This window comes from Betta splendens, chromosome 8 (assembly GCF_900634795.4).
Source record: "Betta splendens chromosome 8, fBetSpl5.4, whole genome shotgun sequence".
Taxonomy (NCBI): Eukaryota; Metazoa; Chordata; class Actinopteri; order Anabantiformes; family Osphronemidae; genus Betta; species Betta splendens.
In genome coordinates, this window is record NC_040888.2 from 2,658,274 (window position 1) to 2,676,087 (window position 17,814).

General features: G+C 48.5%; 1 protein-coding gene across 5 annotated transcripts in view; it reads left to right on the forward strand.

Annotated features, from left to right (window-relative positions):
* Nucleotides 1-17,814, forward strand: part of cacna1ha (calcium channel, voltage-dependent, T type, alpha 1H subunit a) — a 91,053-nt gene that overhangs the window by 24,155 nt on the left and 49,084 nt on the right. Inside the window, exons 4-6 of one of the 5 annotated variants that reach the window (XM_055510937.1) lie at nt 4,040-4,194; nt 4,532-5,442; nt 7,810-8,236. In XM_055510937.1, coding sequence (XP_055366912.1) covers nt 7,834-8,236 — 403 coding nt within the window. In that variant the 5' untranslated portion in view covers nt 4,040-4,194; nt 4,532-5,442; nt 7,810-7,833. Of the gene's footprint in view, nt 1-4,039; nt 4,195-4,531; nt 5,443-6,324; nt 6,788-7,809; nt 8,237-17,814 lie in introns of those variants that run through there. The other 4 variants (XM_055510938.1, XM_055510940.1, XM_055510936.1 and 1 more) reach the window with 4 other exon arrangements.

Below are 17,814 nucleotides of genomic sequence, written 5' to 3' on the forward strand. Positions count from 1 at the left end.
GTTTGGGGAGTCTAAGCTGTGGTAGCCTAGAGGAGTCAGAGGAACTCAGGTTGCTTTGTTGCATCTTCCATCTTATTCTTACTGAATGACAGACGTGGCTCAGATTCCAGCGTCCGTTGTCTTTTGCTGTTTTGTTATTCGTCAACACAGAGTCAACTACAAACAGCAGCCTGGTGTTCCCCCACACGCCGGATGGATCTGCAGCAGGTAACTGGTCCCTCCATCGCTGCTAATCCAGAAAACAACACAGACCAATGACAGAAAAATAAGCTTAATTAAGGCATCACATCAAAGGTCAAGGCCAAAAAACATCATCACACGATGACCCATCTGCTCTAAGAAGCAGCGCTCTGGTTGGTCGGCTAAATGTGAAGGTGATTACCATTGGGCAGTGTGAAGGTCAGCTGACCCAGCAGGTCACTCTTCTGCGAGGGCTGTATTCAGATTAGATCACACCACTGGGCACTAATCCTCCTTTGATGAACATATGTTTTAATCTTATGTCCCGCTGCAAACCCTCACACGGTCACGCGCTCTCTCTGCGCTGTGTGTCGAGGCGGGAAGAGACAAACGGATGAAGACGAAGAGTGAGAGATGTGGGATTAACCACGAGAAGCTGGCAGGACGAGGATCACACACAGGCTCCTACTCAGGCGCACACACACTTAGAAAGCAGGAAATGGCTTCGTGAGTGGAGTTGTTTGGAGGCAGATTGGATGAAATGGGGATTCGCTGTGTCCATTTAGAGAGTTGTCTTCCGTGTGTGTCGCTGTCTCATTAGCGGGAGCAGTCGAGCCATCGCCACAGGCTTGTTACCAGTGCTTCCCTCGACCCTCACGAGCCTCGGACCACAACACGCTGCCCCTGTGCACACTCCACAGCCATAGAGGCTCCACGCTGAACATGTGGTGGTCGAACTAACGCTGATTTCATTTTAGCTCCAGTGAGTGTGTGTGTGTGTGTGTGTGTGTGTGTGTGTGTGTGTGTGTGTGTGTGTGTGTGTGTGTGTGTGTGTGTGTGTGTGTGTGTGTGTGTGTGTGTGTGTGTGTGTGTGTGTGTGTACTAGTCTTGTAGTGAGCAGAACCAGGAATGATGAAACTTAGCTGAAAGTCAAGCGAGGACAGAGCTGCTGGGACTGAAAGGAGACAACATGCAGCATTTCCTGCTAGTGCACAACAACTTCTACCTTTAGGTTCAGTAGAAATGAAGTGATTGTCTATAGATGCATGTTCCAGAAAAGGAAAACTTGGATGTTTCTGTTGCAGTTTCATCTTTGAAACGATCTGATTGAACAAAGTTTCTGATGGTAAAGTTCAGGCCAGTTGGAGTTTGTAGCTTGAAATGGAAGTGATGGATGAAGCAAAGCTTTGTGGGTTGGGTTGTCAGTGGGTCAGGGGTGGAGATCCTTCTGTATGTGATCTAGATATGCAGACAGACACATGCACACATGTGGGAGGTGGTGGCAGCGTCTGGGCCTGGTCTGGTGGGAGCAGAGGGAATTAGAGGAAGGGGTGAAGGAGATGGTGTCGGCTCAGTGGGGGGCGAGAGGGTTAATCTCTCTGATTGGAATGCACAGCTGCAGCGGCGCACACACAGACTCATAGCCAGACAAATGCACGCGTGACGTCCCACAGCTGAGAATGCAAAGGCCGCGCAGGAGTTCCCGGACGCGGAGCGCTGCTCAGAAATGTGCCAGCTCATGTCCCGTCTCACTGTGAGCGCTGCGTCGCTGGTGGACCCTCTCAGCGTTCGCTGCCTCCGTGCCACTTCGTCTGTCTCTCTGCAGGAGCTGGTGACGTGACAGACAGGGCAGACTCATCAACGACTGTTTGAGAGACACTGAGCAGGAACACAGCCATGGGTGTTAAAGGCTGATGCTCCGGACTGGTCATAATGCATTTGCATTAGGTCATTGAATACAATCAGAATTATACACTTACTTATACATTTGAGCATCATATGCAAAAGTAGTGAAAAAAAAAACTCTAAAGTACACATATTTCTGACTATTATTCTGAGTTGCATATGGCCCATTAATGTGTTTATGTAACCACATATCTGTGGCCAGATAAGCAGTATGGATGCTTGGATTGACAGGGGTGTTAGTCCCAGTTATATAATCCTATTAATATTAAAGCCAGCGAGTGTAATTGAAGCTGCGATTGATGGAATTTACACTGTAGATGGATATTCAGGAAATTAATTATTCTCAGCTCCTCAGTGATCCTCCTGTAACTGCAGTGTCCCACTTGATTTATTTTTTCATCAAATCGTTAGAGCCTCATTCGCTTTGAGCGGCGTCACCAAGAAAACAAGTTGTTAAATCTGGATCAGGACTTATAAATAAATGAATTTAGCCCGATCTGAGGTTAGGAGGCAATATGTCGTTCCTTTAATCACTCATAATACATAGTATAATAAGCTTTTAACACGGGATAAGACTCTATACATAAACTAATGTGAAGGAATTAACAGCCCTCACTAGACCAAGACTTCACCAAGGACACGAGTTGATCCAGATTAAACCTAATAAGTCTAATTCGGTCTCATTCTACTCTTTCTCTCCCAACTGGAGGCTGCTCGGTACTGACGATCCGTCCAAACATCCTGAGGTGAGGAGTTTACAGACGTCGTGACGTCTCGTCCTTTCTGAGGGAGCAGTGAGGAGGAATCTGTGCTTCAGGGAGCCCTCCCATCTGGCTGTAGTATCTTACACAGCCGTGTTCGGTGTGAAATCCTTTAAGGGCATGGTGGATCTCCACAAGGACATAAAATACGTTTGATGACTAAACTAATTATTCAAATATATTCTAGTTATAAAACTGAGCTGCTTCTCAGTAGTTCAGTGTAAGGAAGCTCGCTGGTCAGAGTAACATATATTTGTTATTTTCTGTGTTAATATATAGTCACACAGGAGGCTGCCAGATGCTGTTATACAACAGCAGATTATAACCCAGATGTTAGTGTCATTACTGTTGCTATGACACATTATTCTGTGTCTTTGTGTCGTGCGCCGTCTCTGTGTTTATCTCTCTTCCTCCAACTGAAATCTCTCTTTTCATCCCTCCACCCCCCCCCCCCCCCCCCCCCCCCCCCCCTCTCTCTCTCTGCAGCATCTCTGTCTGAGTGCGTTTGAAGTCTGCCAGTAGGGGTGTGTGTGGGTGACAACGCCCCACAACCTGCAGCTCTTTGTGTGCGTGCGCGCCTTTATTTCAAATACACAAAAGCAGACGTGATGTGGGCGTCAGCAGAGTCACAGCGGAGAAGAAACAGGAGGACGGGAATCGGACGGGAACATTCCTGCATGAGGTTTATCCAGGTCTCGGGCCATTAAGTTGTATAAGTTTAAGAACAGCTTAAATGATCTGTCCACAGAGAAACTTACACTGAGGCTGTGAGGAACACATCGTGGCCACGGACACTATTTATGGTTTTGAAGGTTGTACAGGTTTGTTCATTGGTGACAGACCATAAGTGTTTGATGCCATTGTCCCCCTTTTAAATAAAGGTTTCAAGGCAGGTTGTTAGAAACACACAACTGCCCAACGCATGTCAGCATGTATGACTGAGCCGCATGGCTGAGTGGGCTCAGCATGACAGATTTGCTTCTAAAGCTGTCTGTGATGCGGCACCATGCTGTGTGTGTGTGTGTGTGTGTGTGTGTGTGTGTGTGTGTGTGTGTGTGTGTGTGTGTGTGTGTGTGTGTGTGTGTGTGTGTGTGTGTGTGTGTGTGTGTGTGTGTGTGTGTGTGTGTGTGTGTGTGTGATTATGCAACTGCTTCCTCTGTTGCTGTTGTTTAGAAATGCACAGATATTTTTGCCTCTCCCATACCCTAATTAAAGTGATTACTTTGGCATGCAGCTGGAAATGTGATGAAAACAAACAAAGCAACAAACGCTCTCTGCCGCTGTTCTTTCCTCATCCACCCTCCGCTCCTGCACATTTACATCCGTCTCCGTTTAGCTTTTCACACTTTGATTTGAATAATACATAGAGGAAATGCATATTTCAGCACTCGCTCATATCATGTGCATCATAGGAGTGGCTGCCTGGTGGGGGAAGCCCCCTGAAGAAAGAAACTGAGGGTCTCCCATCCTCACATGCGTCAGGAGGTCTGATGAGAAAACTCCACCCCCCAAGTGACGGGAGAAACGAATGAGGGGGAGGGATGGATGGATGGAGACAGATGTGTGGGTGAGATATAAACTGAGACAAGGGTCAAATCTCCTTTGACTTATTTGTTCCGTTGAAGCAACCTGTCCATCAAACAGGACTTTGATAAGCGCTGATCAGCCACTTTTGCTTTTTGCTAGTCGTGCAGGAGAATCTCACACGAGCAGATTTATTCACCTCACACTTTATTGGACATTGTAACACGTGGTGCTACGTTTAAATACGACATCAAAGCAGATTTCCTACATCTCATCCTGAACAATTGAATCTGTGCTGATCTCTGATAGATAACATGTCTGCCTTTTTCATATTTATACACACTAGAAATGAAAGGCAGCTTCTTTGTGTGTGTGTGCAGGTACGTTCCTTTGTCTCCTGTGCTGTACTTCAAAAAGTCCCACCTAACGGGCTGGTGCGAGGGCCAGTGATGAGAAGGAGATGAGAAAAGCAGGAACAAAAGGCTGGATGATGAAAGCGTGGGCGTCGGAGCCGAGGGACGGATGGGGGATGATGGGATGGGACGGGGCAGCGGTTGTAGGCTGACGGAGGAGTATTGATCTATTGATTTACACAGGTGGTATTTGTGTGAAGAGAGGTGTTTTCTTCCCCAACAGTACAACACACTCTGTTATTCATCTCCTTGTGGAAATTGCGACAAAATGCAGAATGCACGTTGGGCAGCGGAGGCGAGTTCTCTTTAAAAACCAGGCAGACCCCCTCAGCTGCTTCTCTGTGCAGCCGAGGCCTCGTGGGGAATGTCATTTAGCTAGCGATGCCTTCAGTGGATTGGAACCAGGCCTCCAGGCTCTGGACGCACAGCTGAGTGAAGTGAAACTGGAGCCAACATTAGCAAAGGCCTTGCAGGAGCCATTTTGGGGCCAAGCCTGCAGTAATGATGACATGAGCTGGGCTCTGGGCAGACAGGTGGGAACACAGACAGGTGTCACCGGGGGTCTGTGCTGCACTGCTCAGCCTGTCAACACGCTCAACTGGCTTTTGCTCACAGCTGAGAATTAATGGGCAGGAACAGACACACGGACAACGTGTGGCTCTGCTCAACAGCAGCCACTCATTTAGCCATGAAGGGAATGTGTGTATAGAACAGATTAAGGCTCTGTTGTCTGTTGTAAATGATACAGAATCGAGCAATTCCTTAATTGTCTTTCACAGACTCTGCTGCTGGAGGCCTTGAAGGAGAGGCCTCTCAGCCTGTGCCACCAGGACGATGCTTCGACCTTCAGCCTCAAACGGCCCACAGACTTTTTAAAGGTGAGAAGCATGCGCTGTGACTGGTTACGGGCTTTATCCAATCTGCTGTCACATCCAAACGAACCCGGAGCGACTCGATCCCACAGAGAGGCTTTTATACTGCAGGAGTCAGTGCGACGTCAGCTTGGGCTCCAAGTGCACAGTCACTCTCTTCATCCTCCTGTCTGTGGCGTCTGTAACAGGCGCTCCATTACATTAAGTCTATGTATTTGATCGATCGTCCAGGCAGCATGGGAGTTTTAAATTGATTGTCCCTTTGTGTTACCTGTGGAGACTCGGAGACGACACGGCGCAGGTACCTGAAGGGGAGGAGGCAAGCAGTGACTGAATGTGGATCGTGGGTAAATAAAAGCAGTCTCTGTTTCATTTCCAGTTAATTGCTGAACCCAAACCTGCGCTGAACTACACACATAACTCAGTTAAAACTGGTCACGAGCAAATGCTGCTGGTTGGAAACCAATTACGGTTTCAAACCAGAAGCCCGACACCCGATGAACCCGGAGCTGCTTCACCACCGCACGCCCCGATTCCAACATGACCTCGTGACTCAGCTTTGATCCCGGAGCCTCTAAGAAAAAGTCCTGGTGCCACTTTTAGTTATTTTTCAAAGGGCCACGTTTGTTTTGTTGGTGACCTCCACCTCCTGACAAATGGAAGTAGCCCAAGAATCTCTGCAGGAGCACACGGCACATACTGTTCTATCATAAGATAATATGTACATATAATGATACTATAAACCTAATGTAGAGTAGAATTAAATATTATTTTCATTATCAGTCATTCTGTGTCCACACCCACGGAAACAGGCTAATGTACTTTTCATAACGTCCACATTATCTACCGCTGACTGCAGGCTGGCGCGCGCGCGCGCTCATTTTTGGCTCTTCACGCTCTTTTGCGCGCGTGCGCGCGTGCGGGCGGCTCCGTCGCGGGGCGTCGCGTCACGTGCCAGGGCTCCCGGGTCCTCGGCCAAGTTTTTCACATCACATCAGCCACGGAGCTTCGGCGCAGCAAAGCACGCGGCGCGACCCTCCCGTGCGCGTCTCCGCTCCGCTCCACGCTGCGTAAACCAGCGCCTCGGCGAGGATGGACGCGTGGGGAGCCGCGTGGCGGTGGGCAGACGCTCCCATTCCACCAACCACTTCCAAGTATTTCTTGATTACTTCCAGCCCTCGGATTACCCTTTAACTCGGAGAACGCGCGAGGAGAACGGAGATTTTTTTTTCTTGAGAGAAAGAACAGGAAACAAAGAAAGAAGGGGACGCAAAGCGCCGGGTTGCTGCGAAAGGCTGGGTGCGCAAAAACGGATCATGCTTATGGGAACTTCCTTTTCCGTCTTAATAAGGTATTTAAAATGCACAGTTGCCCTGTTTGCCTGTCATCCTTTAGTGTCCACGGAGTCCACTTTTAATGGCGTTAACAGAGACACAGGTGACGCTCGGATTGAACGTCTTTGGCACCGTTTGTAACGCGTAAATACTTTTCCGTCGCTATTTTGATTGGGGCGTATTTAATTTCTACCCTCTTTTACACAGAATCTCTTTAGAACCGGCTCAAGCGTCTGACGCGCCTTTTCTCCCCTAATGGAAAAGGACGGACCACAAAAAGCCATTAAAAAGCCTTCAAAAGAAAAAGTCTGTTAGTTGGATTATGATGACTAATGTTTCGTTCTGTGTTTTTGTACTGATTATAATAATCGGGATTAGTGTTGCATTTGTAGTTTTTTTCTCTCTTTGCGCATTCCCTGCCCACCATTGCGTGGTGTGGGCTAAAAACCTCCAGTAGACCAGAGACAGAACGGTCCATCTGTTCAATCACATAGCAACAGGAAGAGAGCGGCAGACAGAGTGGAAACAACGCCATTGCCATCATTTTGTAGAATAATTATACGTTTGGAGCATTTACCATCATTTAGCTGTGTGTGTGTGTGTGTGTGTGTGTGTGTGTGTGTGTGTGTGTGTGTGTGTGTGTGGTGTGTGTGTGTGCCTGTGCGTGTCTAATGCAAAGAATGTTACATTGGTAGCAGTGACATCCATATAATATTCGTATTATATTGTAAAGAAGCTGTATCAGCTGACTTTGAGTGTCTGAGTAAAGTAAATGCTCACACAACGCCTCAAACTGCCAGGTTTGTAAACGAATATTGAAAATCTGTGTGTGGATTGATTGGAAGCGAGTTCAGCAGCAAGTGTCGCTGAGGACCTGGATGAGGAATTAGCCCCAGTGTTTATTTGGCTCATTGTGTGACTCCTTCCCAATCCCTGATCTCTTATCTCGTGTGTCACTTTCCGCAAACGTTCTGTCCACTGTTGTGTCTTCGTCCTCATGTGTTTTTCTGTAACCAGGCTTCATGTGACTTCCTTTCAGAGTGGCTCTGCCTGATGCTCTATCATGACTGATGGAGAAGGGAGAGTGCGCTTTCAGTATGCAGAGGAGCAGGAGCAGGAGGAGGAGGTGCAGGAGGAGGTGAGGCTCGCCATACCCACCCCGTACAGGAGCAACCCCCCGGGGTGCGATGAGGAGGAGGAGGAGGAGGAGGAGGAGGTGAAGTGGAGGAGGCGGAGGACGAGAAGCCGGAGCGGAGGTGATTGGAGCCCTGAGGTTCAGGAGCACGAGGAGGAGCTGGAAGTGGGGCCGACGCTGGGAGTTCGGATCACGGCTCCTATCCGTGATCCCGACTGCGTGTCGGAGGAGGAGGAGCAGCAGCCGTACCCGGCTCTGTCGCCCATGGCCTTCTTCTGCCTCAAGCAAACAACCAGGCCCCGCAACTGGTGTCTGCGAGTGGTCTGCAACCCATATCCTTTCACTGGGAATGAAGTGTCCGACGCCGGTAAGACGCGCGCGCGTGAGCGTCGTCCTGCTCACAAACAGCACATCTCTGTTTGTGAAGTGATTCAGATGCTTCATAAACTGCTGTGTTAACAGGTTGGAGAGCTTGTGTAAACGTAGCGCCTCGCTGGTTTCCAGTACACAGCACCAGTGGTCCAGTTTGGAGTGGGGTGTATGAGCTGTACAGCTTTAAATGTCCGCTTTAATATGTTTGTATCATGGTTGAGTTTTCACCTCACTGTTAGTCACTGCTCCACATTTCTAGGTTTGCTTTCATTCTCGGTTCATCTTGAGTGAATGCTTCAAGCAACCAGTTTGTCAGTCTTCATCTGTTATTACCTCCCACCCTGATCAGTTCCATCACTGGGTTGAAAATGATCAACACTTAAGTGAAGAAGAAGAAAAGGAAACATAATGCGCATCCAATTTCAAGCACTGTGAAAGCGCTTGAAGATGAACCACAGCAATATGTTTTTATCCCTGATGTGGTTAAGTGGGTGGTGTAAACCCGGACTGAGCAACTGAGTCATGTTTGCTTTTCTAAGTACATTTGTGCAGACTTCCAACCTAGACATTGTCCACAGATCTGAGAGGAGCTGTGTGGAGGATAGAGACGCAGCAGATGAGCCTTCTGACGGCTGCAGATTCTGAGTGGCTGCGCTCGCAGATGGTTTGCTACCAGCGCTGTGCAGTGTGTTTGCGTTAGTAAAGGCAGCCTGGGGGAGGGAGGCGTTCAGGGCGATTTTGACAGCAAATAGGAACTCCATACTTTGGAACAGCTGATGAAAACAGACACACGCACAAAGGTGCATCGGTGACTTATTTACCGCACCGTCATCCAGTTGTCAGCTATTTGACAGTGGCGCTGATGTATTACGTTCTATCCAGAACAGCACAGTCTAAAAGTGAAACAGTTACTCAAGGATAGTCAATCATGTCCCAACAGACGGCATCTGAAACCCAGTCTGGGTCTTGTGCGCAGCCAGAACCTCTGCAACATTAGGACGTGTTCATTTGAGACCAGCCTCGATAACGATCTGTGTGAATCAGTCAGCGTGTCAGTCGGCTCTGAGCTCGCACCACGTTCCTCTCATAAAACTCAGGAGTGGATCAGACTTAACAACCCAGTGGCCGATAATGAGGCATTTTAGTGGTAGTTGGGGAAGTTGGAGCAGAGTTTGCTTCTTTAGTGCTGCTCTTGAGCAAGGTTGAACAAGAAGCGCATCAGATCTGGTGCAGCAGAGACATGGAGAACGGTGACATGCCCCTTTAATTTCCCAGACATTTACTGGCAAGTAAAAAAAAGGACCTTATGCAGCGGCCTTGAGAAAATCCTGAAACTGACCTTTCACAAGCTGCGTGTCACTTATCAGCTGTTAACTCAAGGTTCCTGAGCGTGACAACGCATGTCCACTAGCTCCAAGGTTCCTGTTGTGGGATTTAGTTTAGTTACATGTGTGTAACGGTCCCAGGAAGTGGTAAATATGTGCAGTAATCCTCTGAGGGTGTGTGCGAGCGCTTGCATCCAGGGTTGGTAAACAGAAATCATTTAAAGGCAGCGGACTTGGCAGACCTGCACGGCATTCTGGGAATTATACAAATGCACATCTTGTTGGCTGTTTTCAAATGAACTTGGCGTAATGTTGCAGGGCTTTGGCCAAGTCTGGCGCTTGTATACAGGAACCGAAGGAGGCTTTACAGACTTCAGCACGATGATACATCTGATTATCCTTGAATCATACTTTGAGAAGGTTTGGTTGCTTTTTCACGTGTTTTGCCGGTGGGGTTTGTGTTTTTGTTTGCAGACTAAGCACTATTTCTCCCGAGACGTTAGTCCGACTAATGAACGGAGCGCAGACGGGTCCATGCTCGGCGTCACTATTCAAAGTCTGAGAAGCAGGTTATGTCATGAGAGCTGATCTCACGCGCGTGTGCGTGCGCGTGTGCGTGCGTGTGTGCGTGCGGCACCCACTGTGTAAGCAGTAAGCACTGGTGGTCCACAGTGGGCTGTATAAATATTATCCACCGCGTAAACGCGCCGCCACTCAGCCACACAAAGGCATGCTGCTTTAAGTGTGAGCCTGGAGAGGAGGCGAGATAAGGAGCCCATCTGATGCAAAGCAGCCACCACACAGCTGTGAACAAAGCTGCATCGCATCCAGGCCGCTGACAGGCAACATGTCTGCGCTCCGCTCGGCCTGACTAATGGCGTGACAGTAGGAATAGATCCCCAGTCATTTCTCTCCCATCCCATTTCGTATGTTCATCACCGCGGATCAGCTGGACGGCTGCTGGCTGTGAACGTCGGAGGATGTCTAGATGAATGCATGTCTGTGCTCAAGCTGCCATTACTGCAGCTATCAGCGTTACTTGTTTGCTACTTTGCTGTGGACGCATCCTCCATGATGTACAGTACAGATCCATCATGGGCTGGAGGTTGAGATAAAAGCCAAAGTAAACAAACCTGCTCTGCTGTTCGTGAAGTCAAGTTGAAGGTGTTTAAGAGTTGTCATTGATAAAGAGAGTGTTTCTAACCTCTTAGGCTGATTTTGTAGCTCAAACTACCAGACAGGAATAGATGCTGATGCTTGTTTACTCCCATGTCTGATGTCTAGAGATGAAGCGATGCTGCAGTTTTTGGCGATCTGTGGTAATTGATTCACTTCTGAATTTGTCTTTCGAGCGTCGTAAAACAGCCGACTCCTCCAGTTCTGTTGGTTCTGAAAGCAGCCAGGATTATTATGTTTGAGTTCTGTGGAATAAAGCTGCCTGTGGCGGTGTCCGGCTTAAGACGGGTCTGAGCGCTTGGACTGGGTGATGGAACAACAAGCTGATTCAGGCTGATTAGATCCAGACGAGGTTAATCCATCACAGATGAGTGGATCCATCATACTATCAGTCTCCATTAGTCATTCTATACTCTGTACCTTCTGAGAGGGCCTCTTGCACTTCCTTCGTAAATGAATACAGATGACACACACTCCCACTCACGTACACACATTCACACACAGGGAACAGCAGGCAACCTGTTATCTTGGCTCGTTCGGGCGATCACAGGCATTTGGCAAGGGTTTAAAATAATTAACCCTTATGTGAGCAGGAGAATTTGTGATTTATGCAAATAGTTTGGGAAGATTTGAAGATGTGTGACATGGAGGACAATGTATTGGAGTTAATGTCTCGTTAAACAACCTGCCCTCCGCTCAGCTGTGTCTTCAAAGACGAGGTAAATTACCTGCTTCCGCTCGCTGGTGCGGCAGCATTTTCTGAGGCTTCGGCCTCTTTGCGGTTCTAAATGACTTCATCTGTGCAGTGTGAAGTTGGCCTTGATTTCAGCAGGTTGTCTTTCTCCTACTGTCACTCAGCCTCTGCGAACGTGCCTCTGAAAAGCTTCTGAGCGATGCTTGTCTCGCTGTACTTATATTCAGCACTTTGTGCGTGTGTGCGTGTGTGTGTGTGTTTGTTCGGTGACTCATTATATTTGGCCTGTGCGCATGATAACAGCAGATCGGGGGTCACGAGGCATGCATCACGGCACAGACAGAGGGATTCTGCCTCGCTGACGTACAAAGCGCTGGCAATGAGGCTGTGGAGCCCTGTTCGTTGGGCTCTTAAATGGTCAAGACTCTGCCCACCTCCCTGCAGTTACAGAGCAAAAGACCAGTCATAGTCCCATACATGGATGCTTTGCCTCTGTGAGTGGTGTGAGTGGTCATGAAGGCATCACGCAGGTCACCGTGACCCATGCGAGCATAAAAACGTTAGCATCCATGCAAATAGACGCATTTTGTTCTTCTGTTTGTGACATTCATGCAGACAAAGTGTGTTTGTACTCATTCGTAAGCGGTCCAGTCTAGAATGGCTCAGTGTTAATGGTGTGCGGAAATGCTTCGTGGCCAAACATAAGTAAACAAGTGCGCTGTAATATTTTCTGTTGACCCTCCAGGTGTTTATTAACATTTATGTCTGTGTGCGCATGCAGAGCTTTTGTGTGTTAAGGTGTGTGTCTGTGTGTGTTGTGGGATTACTTCCAGTACAGTAGGATCTTTGTTTATCCCTAAGCTTGCTGTTTACAGACTGCCTCGCAAAATGATCTGGAACTAATAGCGCTGACTTCCCAGTGTGTGTGAATGTGGTGTGTGAGTCCTGCGTGTGTGTGAGTGTGTGTGTGTGCGAACACAAGATTTAGGCAGTGACCCTGTCCTGCTCCAGGCAACGAGTCTCTGACTCCACAAAGAAGCCAGTTCCTCATTGTTTATGCTGGTGGCCAGATGGAGGCTGATGGAGGTGGGTGTCTGTGAGTTTATAAACGCCACCAGGGTTCTGGACTGTGGCTCTGGGACCGGTCCAGGAGCAGATGCTTTAGTCGTCGCTGGCCTGGAATAAGTGGTAGGTATGGGTGTAATGTTTAAAATGAAAGCGACACCGGCACGTGAAGCAAAGGTTTTTTCCAGCATTGAATCTCACATTTATTGGCTCAAGAGTGTTATTGAATAAAGAATCAGTGGGAACTTAAACTATTTACTGCACACACGGCTTAACCAAAGCTGGATGAACATCGAAGGAATACCAGACCTAGAATCGATACCAGACCTGGACTAAGTAACCCGGTGCTCACAGATGATGCTCATCAGTAGAAAATCGTTAACGGGATATTAACTGTAATCGAGTTGAGTCATGTCGGTTATCGATAACATTTACACAAGGGTGAAAAGAAAGCAGAAGTCAGCGTTTAAAGGTGTGTAATGTTTCCATTAATGACACTGAGACGATAGACGGCAATCAGACATATGACTAATCAGGTTATGGTCCCTGGTGATCCATGCACACAGAAATGCACATCATTCCTCACGTGTTGACGGAAATGTGTGCGTCAAAGGTCAGAGGTCAGGCTGGGTGGGTCTGCTGGTATTCAGGGTCGGAAGATCAATATATTAACGAGTAGAATATTGAATACTCAATCTCTGGTGTCAGAAACCGGTGGAGCAGGTCGTTTGTGGATGGGGGTGGGTTGAGCTCTGCACAAAGACGCTGCTTTGAGCTCGTTTTCTAGTACCTGGCGGTCGTTAGCCTCACGTGGAGCAGACGAACTGCTGGTGGCTGGTAATTTTACATTTCATACAGTGGTTATAATCACGTCAAAGCAAAGCGAGACTGATGGAAGGAGGAGACACTGAGCGTGCGTTGCCTTGGTGTGAGAGCTGTCAGTTTCCTGTAGTGGCAGTGCCTGATTGGCCCTCCTCTCCTGTGGGAGGGATTCTTTGGCAGCTGTTACCATGGTTACACCTTGTGTTTATGATGGTCTAGAAACGTACTGTGTGTCTCCAAGGCTCGACTCTCCCCTTCCACTAATCTGCCCTGTCGCTCTCATCAAGGAAATACACACAGTCCTGAGAATGTAGCTCAGACTCAGACTAAGAACGGAGCGTGCGAGCGTGCAAGCGTGCGAGTGCAGCAGGTGGTGGGGAGGTGTCAGCCAAAGCTGCCACCCGCCGGAAGGACGGGGACGGAGGAGGCACGGGGCCAGTGGAAACGGGACAGGAGGTTCAAAGTGAGGGCCAGGAGTTGGGCAGAGTCTGTGACTTGATGCCTGCTGCAGTGAAGACGCAAGTCCTCTCTGGCTCAGCCCCTCCTCCTCCTCCCCCTCCTCCTCCTCTCCCTCCTCCTCCTCCTCCTCCTCTCCCTCACCCCAACTTGATCCAAAAAGCTGCAGCTAAATAGTGTGTGCGTTTCTTTCTCCTTTCTCTCTTTTTTCATCCCTTTGTCTCCTTCATGCTGCTAAAGCACTCGTAGTTCTGTCCGTGTTTCAGTGTGTTTCAGTGTGTGTGCGCGTGTGTGTTGTTTTTAAAATTTGTGCTGCAGTGAAAAATATGCGATCCCATGCAGGCAAATGAGAGCTCGGCTCGCTTTCCTGCATCCGCTCAGGATCGCAGCCTTTGACGCCGACTCGCTCCCGGGCTGCGACAATTTATAGGCTTGATGTGCAGGTGTGTTGGTGCGTGATGCTTTGGTGGTCAGGGGTTGAGCCAGAGTTCAGAAAGAGCAGATTTATCCACGCTCATGGCTATAAAGTAAGAGGTTGAATGACGTGAGAATTAATTGAAATCAGGAGCTGCATCAGGTTGAGAGGGAGCGACGCACCCTGAGTGTAACCCCGGACCAGCAGGACCCTGATGCTGGGGGAAATAACCTGAAAAGGCAATAATATATTTCTGTCTGGAGGGGGTGAAGCACACGCTCCCCAGAGACTCGCGTGTGCAGGGCTCGGGATTATCAGCAGACCTTCACTGGCTCCTGCTGCTGCTTTTCCCAATCCATCTTCAGTGGCGTGTTTAGTATTCAGTTATGTTTTTAGGTCATATCGCCTTGTTGAGTTCGCTGTTTAGTAACTGCACCGCTGTTCCTAATGAGCTTTTTTTGTCTTTTTTTTTTGCTGTTTCCGCACCAGTCAAGCACCACATAAATAACGCAGCAGTCTGCGCTTTGCTGCTGATCACATTACTGTCTGAGCGATGGTGGAAATGGCAGAAGCGCACGCAAAGGGAGAGAAAGCGCTCTTCCTTTCACGAAATATTGTTTTGGAGGCAACAGAAACTGTTTGCACAAACACAGGCGCATATTATTGTCGTTGTTATCGCTTTTTGCAGGCGCACATTTGCGCATGCGTGATTTTTACTTATAAATGATGACCTGGAAAGGTTAGGAGGTGTGTGTGTGCGAGGATGCTCGACTGTGGGTGTCGTAGCATGAAAGAAAATTGCAGAGATGGATGAATAAATAAAAGATCTAGGAAACCCATCAGCATCCAGCCCCGGGTTGTCATGGCGATGTGGACAGCGCACCACGAGTGTGTGAGCGCGAGGCAGAGACGCGGCGCCGCAGTGGCTCCGTGTGTAACTTTGTTTCAGGGCTGTTTTACAGGCAACAAATAAGAGCTTTCCTTCAAGGATACGAGGCCGCCCGGCTTTGTGCATGCGTGCGTTTTTCTATGTGTAGCTATAAGAGATGCTTTTACAGCATAGAGTATAACAGATTTAGCTTTATACTCAACTGCACCTCCTCAGAGACCTCAAAACTGCAGCCTCCTCTCTCTGCTTCTCTTCCTCTCTCTGCTCTGCACCACTTGTCTCTGCTTTGTCTACAAAATGGGCCTGTACGAACTGCGTGCGTGTGTGTGTGTGTGTGTGTGTGTGTGTGTGTGTGTCGGTTGGCGAGAGTGATAGTCGGTGTGAATAGGTGTGAAGAATAGAGTTACAACAACCCAGTTTTACAGCAGAGTGGTGATTGAAGGTTGAGAAAAGTGCAGGGCGAATTTAAAAGTGTACGCGCAGCATTTAATGAAAGTAACTTCAAACGACAGCGGTGTGTGTTTTGCAATTTGTGTGTGTGCCAGTGTTGATGTGTGTGTGGGCGAGAGAGGAAGAAAGAGAAGTCTAGGACAGTGGGATTCTCTTGGCGAAGAGGCTCTTACTAGGAACTCTACCTGGTTACTAGGCAACAGAACAGCACTGCTGAACACGGAGCGGCAGGGATTGGAGGATGGAGGGTTGGGTGGTCGACCTGCTGTGTGTTTACGGCTGTCCATGTTTGAATGCTGAGTCAATTTTATGGAACAGTGTGAGTGCAGTTTTGACCAGAAACAAAAAGAATAGTTTTGGCTGAAAACACATCTTTGGCTCAGTTGAGGGTGATCTGCCTGGAGCCCAAAGTGTTGGTGTTGGAGAGTGATGCAGCACAAACCGGACGGCTGAGGCTGAGGCTGACCCGGCCTTCACGCTCAGATCCTTGTTTTTTGGGGAAAACGCACACCTGACTCGCAAACGTGTGCAGAGTACAAGGAAATCTGTTTGTGATGAAGCTTGACTGAGGTGTCTGATCCAGTAAAGGTTGTTCTGTAGGAGTTAAAGCTCTTCATACAGACAAAAATGTGAGAGTCAACTCAAACTGGAGCCACATGAATGTTTTTCTAGTTACACAACTGTTCAGAGGACACGTCTGGGAAGAGCTGAGGTTTGCTGTGGGAATCATCTCAAGGCTGCGTCAGAGATGTTGAATCTGTTTTAAACCAGGAATTTGACTCATGGTGTACAGTGATCTGTTCTCTGGATTGAATTCAGCAGCGATTGTGTTAACTTCTATGTGAGAGATGCAGTCGGATTAATCTCCTTCCTTCCCTTCAGATCATCATTAATTGTCTTTTCAGAGCACTTTTCTCTTTTGCCTCGTGTGTGTTTGTGCGAGTTCATGTCCATTAGTCTGGACTGAAGGAACGCTGCTCTCATGGCCCCTGTCTGCTTTCTAATGGACCTCTATTACCACAGTTCAAACACACACACACATCCGTGCAGGATGAAAGGCAGCCGAGAAGCAGCTGACCCAGTTGAAGTGCAGGACCGGTGTCTGGTCGGGAGTCAGACGTCGGTGAGGAGGTCAAAGACGCGTTTAAAGCCTTCAAACCTGACGCTGGGAAACTCCTGCCGTGTGTTATCGCTTTAACTCAGTGTAATGTCATTTCACAGGTAGACATCACATAAAATCTGACGCTGGTTTAAGCATTGTTCCGTAACAGTGTGCTCACGGCTACCTATTCTTTAGGAGGTAACTCAAAGTCGATAAACTCGCCCAGATTTTGTTTATTGGGAAGAGTAGCGGAGGGGATGTTTGCAGGAAATAAAGCTGCCGTACAGCTTTTCAGCTCCTGCTGCTGCTTTAATGAACCACTTTACTGCTGGGGATCGATAAAGTTGAACTTACTGTATCATTTTAAAGCTTCTGAGACGTGTAAAATCAATCTAGGGCAAGAGGTAAATATGATTTTACAGCCAACTCTCCTTTAGCATTTGCTGCTATGTGCTCATTGACGTATGTGAAAAGGAGCAGACATCCCACAATAGATGATTACCGGTAAAGCTCATTGGACAAACCTAGTCTCATTCCCACCAGCCATTCAGGTCCACGAAGATAAACCAGCGTGATGTATGTAATGATGTATGTAGTCTTGGTGTACGTTGGTGAGAGCGTACAGGAAGTCATCACTCCTGCTTAGGTGGGGGTTGGCATTTGGGTGTGTGTGTGTGTGCTCTGTTAGGGTTCCCGCTGCTGCGTGTGTGCGTGTGTGTGTGGATGCTGTAGCAGAGACACAAACGCTGACAGACCTCCCACACACGGCGCTCTGCTCCGCTTCGTTCCGGTTGGCAAGCGTGTCGGCATGGCGATGGATGCTGGACAGGCCCGCGCTGGCTAGCCGAGCGCCGGGCACAGCCTCTAACGAGATGCTGCGCTAACGAGCAGATCAGAGAGCGCCGGGCTGAGCGGCAGTGTGTGTTTTGGTTGTGTGGGTGTGTGTGTGAGAGAGAGAGGGGAGGAAGATGTGTGGCGGCGCTGTCTTTGTGTCTGACAGCGGCATCATCTGTCAGGCCCAGCTCGGCGCTAACGCCAAACTAACGCCAGTATTGACCCGTTCCCAGCCGCCGATGCAGAGACGCAATCTTTAAAACCTTTAATTGAAAAGTAAACAAAACGCTTCATCCTCCGTGTCATGCA